This window comes from Achroia grisella, unplaced genomic scaffold, assembly GCF_030625045.1.
Source record: "Achroia grisella isolate CSIRO2021 unplaced genomic scaffold, CSIRO_AGI_Agris_v1 utg544, whole genome shotgun sequence".
Lineage (NCBI taxonomy): Eukaryota > Metazoa > Arthropoda > Insecta > Lepidoptera > Pyralidae > Achroia > Achroia grisella.
The window spans coordinates 3,111,617-3,123,615 of record NW_026712929.1 but is presented as its reverse complement, the minus strand read 5'-3'; the positions used below and the strand labels follow the sequence as shown (position 1 = coordinate 3,123,615).

The 11,999-nt window shown below is 30.8% G+C and overlaps 1 protein-coding gene across 1 annotated transcript in view; it reads right to left on the bottom strand.

The window, feature by feature from the left end:
• Nucleotides 1–1,321: 1,321 nt before the first annotated feature.
• The window catches only part of LOC131847819 (homeotic protein Sex combs reduced), a 43,812-nt gene continuing 33,134 nt past the window's right edge, over nt 1,322–11,999 (bottom strand). Inside the window, exon 3 of the mRNA XM_059197474.1 lies at nt 1,322–3,447. Coding sequence (XP_059053457.1) covers nt 3,143–3,447 — 305 coding nt within the window. The 3' untranslated portion in view covers nt 1,322–3,142. The remainder of the gene's footprint in view (nt 3,448–11,999) is intronic.

Genomic DNA, 11,999 nt, shown 5'->3' with positions numbered 1-11,999 from the left:
TTTGAAGCTCGGAGAGTTTGCAGAGAGAATATTTACTAGTACTAATAGCAACTATAACATTCATCAGTTACAATATTATGCTTATAACTTAATTTTACCTTTGGGATTGTTTGCTGGAGACGGTATGCCATTAATCCTGCGCAATTCACACAATGTCATCTAGTCCCAAGCTAATCAGTTAAAATACAAGTATTTGCACCGTGCGAGGAATCGAATCTGCGACCATTGAAGTTGTCAAGCAATAGTAAGCCTCAGTCTTAGTAGTACTAAGTTGTAATAATTGAATAGAAATGAGAACGATATGCTCCACAACCCCAACTTGGATCTAAACAACGAAAAAAAATTATATAACTACTGTGCATCTCACTCCATTGATTCATGGTTAATGTATGTGTGATATCATAATGTTATGTTATGTAATATGTATTTAAATAACTATTACAAATGAAATTAAATTTCCAGCAGCTTTGCTATTTATACATTACCACCCCATTTCTCTATGGTGATGGTTGGTGATGTATAGAGGTTCTAGAGATATAGAAATGCCCATTTTATCCAGATAGGTACAATGTATTTGATCTTACGACTGCTCTGATTACGAAAGAGGAAATATACTATTACAGAAAGAAGACTCTGTAACACTCGTAAAAATATACCACTGTAGATAAAGCTATCGTAAATAGACACTAATTGATGTATGCGTACTATGGATTGTTTAGAATTTATTTTTCTTATTTCTTGGTTCTGTCAACTAAGTCACAAGAAACTTAACATTAATATATCAGCAATATAATTTCTCGTTACAGTCATCATATACTTATAGGTACATACGATTAAATATCATTGTCTAGATTAATACCTAATCACATTTTGGTAACAGACTTTTAACAGACAGATTCTTAACTTAATTATGGCATTCTACATTGGATATGGTAATATTATTTTGATACTGTTCTGATATAAACAAACATATAACATACATACGACTTAATGTCCGACGATTGTTAATGATTTAACAATCCTAGCCAGGAATATTAGATAGTGTTTATATTTTTTAATTTGATATAAAGTTCCGTCAAATGTATTGAGATACTAATTTATATTTATTCACAACAATCATACGTCAAACGTAGTAGATGTTATCTTTATATTGAAGAAAATTTAATGGAAATATGACGTCATACGTCCATTAACTTAATTAAATAAAAATTAGGACATTTATGAATAGAATGTTTTTCATAATTAAAACTAATGTTTAATGTCTTCATTAATCCAGTAAAACAAGAATAATGAAACTCGTAAATTTATCTTCATAATTTATTTTATCATCTTCACCAATTTTTCAAATTTAATACAATTTATTAATACAATACAATAATTTAAATGATCAAGTTGCTACTTTTCTATAGTTCTCATTTAAATTGGAATGAACGATAAACATATTTATAAGTATTTAGTTAAAAAGAAACAACGTAACTTAAAGAAAAGTTTTTACAATTGACTGATAAAAAAAGAATGGAAGGGAAAATAGGCCACGTCCTATTGCACAGAAAATTAACGTTAGAAGCATTATCAACATAATACATGCGAAGTTCTTACGCAATAAGAATTTGAACATTATTTAATTCATTAACACTATGTGACGTACCTATATTTACAAACAATAAATAAAGTAACAAATGAACCAGTCAAGTAAATCAAAAATAAGCAATACAAACATACTTTCTGAGAAAAAAATCGAATATACGAACATAGATTGCGCTGTTTCACTTAAGAATAAATTTAACAAAATATCACAGTTGACCACGACAATTATAGTAATATGTGATAACAAAATCGAAAGCGATGATTTGCACATTTTAATTGAAACTAATGAATAACAATCGCGTTTCTTTGTGAGAAGAAATGAAGAAAAACAATAATCGCTAAGAATATTTTTAAGTACATTTTACATATACGACATTTAAGATTAAAGTACGTAGGTATAGTCACATGAAAATTTACTTGGTATCGTTTGTCGAAATTTCAAATAAAATACCTATTTTATTTAAAGTATCCTTATTAATGTTACATTACGTACACTGTATTTATAGCGTTATGATAAATATTTCTTATTTACAACTAAGAACAGGAACATAAAGCAGTTCTTCGGGAAGTATACTGAAATATATTAAACTTTTATTGTACCTACTAAACGACAAATTATTTACATCAATGAGAAGAAATATCTACCTATTCACAATTTGTTTATATAGTACTTACTGAGCTTACTTCACCTAGTTAAGTTCACAGCTCTTTTACAAGCCCTCCCTAAGTAATACATGACATATTTAAAATCATTAAAGAAATACAATAATATGACAGATCTAAATATATTTTTGATACATCCTTTTTGTTTAAACAGTTGATTTGGATTCACCAATTTTTAATCTATCCCTGTACAACTCCGAATTTGTTTTTCGTGTGACGGCTAATAGATTATAATTTAAATTTGTGTGTCATTATGTTTGTTGAGCTGCATGATTACAATGTAACACTCTTCTACATTACAGTCTAGCCATCACAATATACACTATTCGGTATTCAGTTGTTTTTTATCTTACATTTTTACGTATAATATGCAAATCGAATTACAGCTTATGACTAGGTAAAATTCTTTCTACTTCAAACTTTAACGATGATTTATCGTTTTTTGATCACGACGACATATTACAATCAATTATCGCAATGACCATTTCTTAAACCCAAAATCTAATCATATAGATCAAGGATTATATATTATTAGACAAATTTAATGTCGTTGATATCTTAATTTAAATTTAATCTGTCGAAATTTAAGGATATTCGGTCTTAAATTAACGTAGTATTCTTGCATTCTCGTAGTTCACTCGTTACCACTCAATTTCACATCATGAAGCACAGAACCGTGTCTTTATCGTCACTTTAAAATGTCTCAACAACAATTTTAACAGAATTATGCTATACTAGAGTAATTTTTCGAACAGCGAATAACTGATCCAGTCTGGTTGCTGTAGCATCAACACTTTCGTCGAAAGTCTATGTTACATGCAACCCCGTGTAGTACGGTCGACTGTCTAGTTTAATAAATCAGTTATCCGCTGTTCGAAAAATTCCACTGATCCTATGCAGAGAGGTGCGCGAACTGGCTCGGGTGAAGATCGAATTGGTAGGGGTGGCCATATGGATTCATATGGTAGGGTACGATGTTCATTGATGCCATTTTGTGTTCTTTCTTCCACTTCATGCGCCTGTTTTGGAACCAGATCTTGATCTGGCGCTCAGTGAGACATAGTGCGTGCGCGATCTCGATCCGTCTCCTCCGTGTCAGGTACCGGTTGAAATGGAACTCCTTCTCCAGCTCCAGCGTCTGGTACCGGGTGTACGAAGTTCTCTGACGTTTCGTCTCTCCGTTCGCGTTCACTGTACCTGGAATTACAAAATAGCTATTTTTAGTATGTGGCAAATGAGATAATTGAGTGCAGTGTCGTGACATAAGTATATTATATATTATTCTAGGCACAAACTCGAAGCACGTTAATATATAGATCTGAATGTTTGTTTGAGCGCCAATGAATACTTGGCTCGATAGAGCTGCACCGCTGCGCCACGCTTGCTCGATTGTGATGTAGAGCTCGCGGCTAACACGTTCGATTCAACAGCAAATTGTACAGAAATCTTTAACACCGATAGTACAATGAATTGTAATTTATTTCCACTTGTACTATTACTATTTCTCAATTTTTAATTATTAATATTGAATACTTCAATATAAGTAAATAACTTAGGAACAAAATAAACTTTGAGGTGTATAAAATACGTTATATCGTTTGTAAAATATCCGAGGCATGCGTACTAGGGAGTAGTCACATCAGAATCAAAGGAGGTATGGCAGCGACACTCAAGTCATGGGTTGCATGCCACACCTGTCACGTCGTGTCGACGGTCCGACCCACCACTTGGTCCGGTTTGGACGCGCGCCAGTTGTACGGTGATCGATACATGCCCTGTCTCGACTCTGTCTACCAAATTAAACTGTATCATTTATTACATTTCTTTAAGCAGCCCACTAATGAGACTCATAACATTAAACGAATGTATTGTCTCACAAAATCCGTGGGACAATTCTATTGTTTGGAATTACAGAATAGTGATATTATAATACTATAAGATTCAATACAATAGTCAAGGATATCGGAGGATTAATAAAAAAGTAAAATATTCTGTAAAAGAATCCAATACTTTCCCTCATGTCAAGCCCGCGTCAATAAAGACGTTTAAGAGGATATAAATATTCGATGTTGTACGAACCAAAGGAACAAGTGAGTCCGCGGCAAAAACCCTACGCGATTGAAATGTTAGTGACAGCTTGATGCACAAACAACAGCCTGACAGCATTATTTTAACATAATCCTTGTACAGAAATGAAACGAATGGACGCAATACGACTTTATTTGAATTTCAATAGGAATTCACGAATAATGCGGAGATGTTGATTAAATGTATATTTATATGGAATTTGAATATTTCGGTTCTATTAACGAGTAATTACTGATTATATTATAGTATTTAATCTTATAAATAAAATAGTTTTTCAAAATGCTTTGTTATATTGTAACGTAAAGTATGCTTAAAGAAACGACTGTTAAATTTTTTGTTTTTAATTTAATTTAAAGTAAGATGTTAATTTTTTTTTTAAATATAATGTACACTGTAAAACTATTTTCAGACAACATAGGCTACATTTAATATCCAAAGTACTTGTTCAGTATACCTACACTACATACGACAATTCTTTCTATATCAATAACTAACTAATTCTAGGTCACAGGCCATTGATATTCTGTGTGTCTGAGTCTAGACATATTGCATGGTCGAATTTTAAACGAATGACACCGCATTAGCCTATGGATGAGACTTAAAAATTTAAAAACTAAAATAGGCAATGTCTGGAAATTTTATATAGAACTGTTTTTTTTTATACATACTATTATTAGTTTTATACAAAGAGGTTGGTTTTAGAATTGTAAAGTTTTAAAGGAAGACTAAGTGGATATAGCGTCTATGTCAGATAATAAATATAGTGCAACTCGAAAATTAACATTACAGCAGTCTAGTCAATAAAAATTGCGCATAATCTCCTTTATGACTAGGGAGAAATAATGAGCGGCACCAACCCTTAACTATCGCCATATCTATTTCGGAAACCAGAAGTGATTCAATTGTAATTAATTATATTTGCTTATAATCTTCTGAAAAAATAATAATATTTTGAAGATCAGAAAACTTCATATTATAAGTTAAGTAATTTTTACATGCAATAACAATTATTAATAGATTTAAATTATCTGAAATAAGTAAAAAATATGATGATTTTTTACTATTGATTCTAAATCTATTTTATACTATTTTCCAGAAGTTCTAAACATTTTAGTTAGTAAGATTTAGGAGCGACACGACTACTGTGGCAGGGGACATGTTGGTATGAAAAATGGATTACATTACCGCAGCCTGTTATTATTTTAGCTTCATTATATTTATAAAAGAAAAAAATCAAGTCATTAACGCACAGATTTATGAGCTATTCATAATTATTGTCCATAATTTTGGGAAGTCTATGATTAATATATAATTTTACGGCTAGAATATAAGAGGGGCCATCAAAAATAATAAGCTACAGTATTCAGAATATTTTTGTGTATCATTCTATCAACGTTGGTAGTTAAATAACGGCTTACGACTTGGTATATGCCAGTATTAAAATGTACAGCGATAAAACATCAAAGGAAACATGACTAATGGTATCTAGATGAAAACAGAATACATGCAATAAAAATGTCACATGTAGTTTTTGTTTGTGGTTATGTAGCAGATAATTGTTTAATCATAATAATAAGAAAAACATTGAAATTTGCTATAAGAAGAATCTGGATTTGTAAGGTTTTAATGTCACCGAATAGGTACTGTGATTGTTGTACCACAGAGATACTTTGCACAAAGTCGTGTACTTCTCTCTCACTTTCTTGTCTTCACATTATGCTTATTGCTTTAAATTATTATGTATGGTAGAGCTTTAGAAATAGTAACGCATTAACTTATACTGTGGCATCAGTGGTATTCATATAATATATATAGACAACAGTTTCTACCTTCCATTAGCGGGTTGATATGTTTGCAATTCTATATAAATATATATATTTATAAGAAGACTTTAAATAAATAAATTAGTCACAGCAGAATTGGTAAGATATCAAGAAACAATAAAGATAAATAAATACTGACAACCGATACGATGGGACTGGCATTATAATATTATGATAAAAGTTCCTAAATAAATGTAAGTATAAAAAATATACCAGGCAGGTAGGTGTTAAAGAAGCATGAAGTAAATTGAATCAGTTGCCATGGAGTCTAGACCGGCACTGTATGTATAACATCTGCCTATTACGAAGCAGTCGGTGCATCGTCAAGCAGGTCATCCGGGAATATTGAATACATACCAATATACTCATTTATCACGATCGTTTACATTTTAATATTTTCTTATACATTTGAATTTTACCGATTATTTAATATTAAGTTGTGCAGTGGACCCGTGTTACAAATGCGACGCATTTTGATTATGTTGATCGATGTAGACGAATAGAAAAATAGATTTTAAAGTAGAAATTTTATATGTTAAATACTCAATGCCTTTGAAAAGATGATATAATCGGAATATAACTATATAATGTGTGTAGTAACTGAATCAGAATACTGTATATTATTTCTCTTCTTTATCCTTACAATGTCTTAAGATGATATTAGCAAAACAAAATACATAAGTGTAAGAGAAGAAAATCTTATACCAATGTTAAGTATATAGGAAGCTAAATCCTTCTCTTATAAAAGGCTATATACTACAAAATGATCTAATACTAGCGAGAAAAAAAGACAAGTACAGTAGAAATCACATCAGAATCGCCTGTAGATTTTGTTTTAAAGTGGAAACTCTGAATGAGTTACAAATAGAACATACTACTAAAATAAATTTTAAAATACTTAGGTATGCCACTACGCACTTGACTGAAAATGGTAAATATTCCCTTAGCCTTACCACTGAATTAACAGAGTATACCATAATTTTTATCGTTATAACTAAACTGTTTCTAGCAGCGAAGCCTTCTTGATTGTTTAAGTTTCGGACACACGTATTGAAAAAAAAATCTGGCGTTTGTCCAGGCCAGAAAGAAACGTTGTAAAGCTATTTCTATTAGTAATTATTACCTTTCAATGATTAAGCATTATTACGCAGAATATATTACATTGTTTTAACTCCCATATAATATATTAAAAATAAACAAGGAAACATATTATTGTCACCGTTTGTCTATATGGCGCCAGCACCTGCGTCCAAAAACAACGCGCCTGCGCACCTTATCGTAAACACGTTTTTAATTTGAGTGACGGTCGCAAGGTGGCCTGACAAGTGGAACGGCTTTTCTGCTCATGTCATCCTGTGCTGTCATAGTGGTATACGTCAGAATATTATAACCAGTCTAATTTCCAGTCTTTTCTTTACGCCATCGTAAGGAACATTAATCAGCGAGGTGCAAACTGCAATTTATCTTCCTTTATAGGCTATATATCTATCAATTTTTTGATGAATTACAAGCGTTGCGAATAAACAACGTCATGCTTTTGTCACTACGGTACATTTATAATGACAAGTAGTTCGCATAAATATTGGCAGTATTATAGACAATAAGATTATACGTTGTATTTACATTATGTATAAACCAGCTAGGTACTAGCTGATGGCAAGAACATTATTGGAGACCCTAATAATAGTCTTATACTATGTAATTTCTTACGAAGTATGTAATTTCGATAATAGAAATTACAAAACGAGATCGGCTTTAATTCAAGATCGACCACAGGCAATCATTTTAAATGTTGTCCAACCTAACTCTAGAATATATTTTTTGTTAGTATTAAGTCTCCAATTTGTAGTCATAGACATCTTGTTAATTTCTTTTAATATTTCTTATACATTATCTTTTTGGAATTTAATTACAATGGGCCATGGAGTGTTGTACTGCCCGCCATACTGCATATATTTGCTATTTACATAATTTTTCGAGGTCTTAATTATTACGGTTCATCAAGGACTTTATTTGTATGATTTATTATATATGAGACAATCTTGTTTGCTGTTATTATTTATAATACTATATTTAAAATTCTGTTTATCATATTTAACTGACTTTAGGATTTGACGCTATGAAATATAGCGATGATGTCTTCGCCACTCTGCGCGCACGCATGTTTCAAATTATGTCATCAGCCAACCCGCTGGATCGTGTTGTGTTACTCCATATGTCAGTGCCTCTTAGTCTCTACGGGTTATGATTTGGCTCGTTGCCTTACCATAATCAGCTTTAACAGTTGCGAGGTATCGATAAATTTGCTTAAAAAACAATCAAAGCTACAATCGTTGCGCTCGCCGATCGTATCCTCTATATATAACTAATATCATGCGTATGGAAGCTGAGTGCACGAAGCATAACGCATTAATAGTGAATTTCTCACGTCTGTGGTCAACACTAATCACGACGTGGAAATATTAAGGACACTAATATCTTGTACACATTTACATAACACGCAATAAATCTGAGTGCGCGGGCGCACCGGCGCGTTTCAGTCGGCGCCGTTGATAAATTCTTATTGGAGCTTTTTCGATGGTCTATTTCGATGCCGTCGTGCCGACTCAATCTTGAATGCGTTCCATTTTATATAACAATGAGCTTACTGTCTACATTATTTTTAATATCATGTGCCAGCCAATTTAAAATACATTTTTTAATATAAATAATCAGTGAAAACTCTTCTTTTAAATATATTTTTACACTATTTTTACTATATCTTCTACATATAAGTGCCAGGATGTGTATAATATTTGTAATACTTACTGACTAAGTATTACAAATATTGGTGTGGTCTACTCATAATTATATGCGCAGTATTTTTTCTTAAAAAATCACATGTAAGTAAGATATTAACTTCTTGGTATTATTTCTTGTAAGTTTAGATTATAATTATGTAATTCCTGTTTACATTTGGTATGATGCTGAAACTTATATTATATTGTTTAGTAATATAGTTTTCAGGTTACAAAAATACTGACTTCCATCGTATTATTAAGGATAACTGAAAAACTACTAATCAGATCAAATTTATATGGAATTCAAATTTATTATCAAAAACAGTAGACATATATAGAAAAAAATTCTGAGAGTTCAAATAATTAAGTGTAATCTCAAAGGCATTCACATACAAATAAAATAGAAATGAATACCTTTTTCTTTTTTAAAGTCTGCTGAAAAATGATCCAAAACTCTGGATGTTATTGCTTATTTTATCCTTGACAGGTTGTCCATGTAAACAGCAAATCATTTGTCTAGGACAATAATATAGATTTGATTGTATTAAGTATAGTTAAAGTTGAGATTTCTTATCTGGAAGACTAATCACCTATCTATCCATACGTTCGTTTGAACGGAGCAAACCGGTAACCAGTTATTTGTAGGAAGGGAAATAGCCTTGCTTCTAACAGTATGGTATGATTTATAGGCATTTAAGTTGAAATGCATTAATTGTACGCTGACAAATAGCAGTTGAATGATATATTTTTTATTTAAATAAGATTATGTCATAATATTAATTAAATTATCCATATATACCTATTGTTTATAAAATTTATGACATTATTCCACAAGAAAGAAACTACTGTTGTTCCACAGAAAATCTCTTTTAACACCTACATACTCTTGTCGAAATTAGTAATGTCTCTACTTTTAAGTATGTTGTTGTATCTCTTATTTAATAATAATAATGAAATAGTTTCATACTCTTGTGCTAATGGTATATGCTAGCAGGCCACCAGTGGAGGAAAATATGACGAGGATGCAGTCAGGCCGTGTTGAGGTTAACTAGATATCAGTAGCGATCTCCTCATTACTAATAAAATAGAAGAGAAAATTCTTTATTCAAATAAACTTACATTTAAGCACTTCTAATTAGTCATTACTTATTTTTTTTATCTACCGTTCATTCTAAAGCTGTCTCATCACAAGAAGAACTAGTAAGAAATTTGCATGTTACTCTTTTATATATTCTCTTCCCCTTGAGTCTATTGGTAACACTAATACCATATCTATCACAATTGGACACCTAAGTATATACAAGCAAAAGTAAGTAACATACGATATAACTAAGAGACATTGTCGTGTTATTAGTCGTGAGTTAAATCTCAGCACAACTAAGAGATTTGTATTCATGATTCTAAAGATCATGATTATGTGGGTATATCTATATTCTATTTGTAGTAACCTAGGTACTTTTCTGTATATATTATGTTCTAATCTATTTACAAAATGTATTTTCAGGTGTGTATCAAGTTATCTAGTATATAGGTATAGACCAATCTACGTTTAGTTTATTTATTATTTAACTGTAATGGTAAACAAACTTGTGGCTAACCTGATGGTAATAGGTTATGGATGGATAGTAACAAGTCTTTATATATGAAATAGCATAACGGACATTAGATAACGTTATGTCGCTCATGCTACTCATGCGTTACCACTCCAGAAGACTAAGATGTTATGCCTCCGTATCCAGTATGTGCCTTGTAATTTCACTGCCTTATCTCACCCATTAACAGAAATATTTTACAAAGGAATTAAATTCTATAAACCATATACACCATTCTCATCAAAACCGCTCTCAGAAATATATTAATAGAAAAAACATATTATATTTGCAGACTTTCTAACTGATAAATTAATATGTCAATTCAACATGACATATTTGATTTAACAACTAGTAATACATGTAATATAATGTAATACAGAGATACCTAACAAACAATATTGTACACCTCTCATAAGGAATTGTACGAAAGGAAACAAGAAGTTTATAAACATTTTATAAATTATATGAAACTACATTGGCCAATAAAATATATAATTATTATTGTTGTACTTTATACGACTTTCTTTAAACTATACCTGGGTAAAAAGTTATCCAGGATTATTTATTTTACATATTACACAGTATGTTACTTCCTCAAAACCGATCGCAGTGCAATTATTACCACGGCCGCTGTGAGACCGGTAATAATTTAAAAAATATCGTCCAGTAAATGATGCCATAAATTTATTTTAATAATACATACGCCCAACACATCGCATCATGTGCGGAAAGCTAATTGAATATTAATTTCATAATAAATCTGACCGAACGAGTCTTTAGATACAACTTTTATTTATAACTTAACTTGGTACGTGCAGCGGTCCTTCATTAATTCGTGTGGTTATAGAAATATTATTTCGTAACTACGTAATCGTGTGATTTTAATTTATTTGTGCGTGCGTTTACGTAATTAAAAAGAAGTTAATGTTTCCTAACACTAGTATTTATTTAAGGTGTGTTTTGGATGTTATTAAGAGATGTAAGGATATTTTTTAAATATATAAAAAAATAATCTGTCAAAAAATGTTTACAATAGACATACCTACTTCATAAATATTATATTGCACAAATTCAGAAATTCAACCATAACTAAATATTTAATTTAAAAGTTGTTTGTATAGAAATAGATTCAAATACATTTTATGAAATATTATTTGAACCTTTATTTAATTAGTTAAAAAGAATCCTTAGATATTAGATAGCTTATGTCTACACTTGTAATAAAATTGTGTATAGCTTTGAATCTAGTATTTTTAATTAATATTTTTGTAATATATATTTGTAGCAACTTATATTAATACAATATTCGACTGTTATAGAATAAAAAATATCTTTTTATTTCATGAACGGAAATTGTATGACTAATTGCAATAAAGTATTGTTCAATTAATTATTGACTGACGGTCTGTTTGTGGGCGACTATAAGAGGAATTAGCGAGACTGCATCAGAGTGACATTGTTGTGGG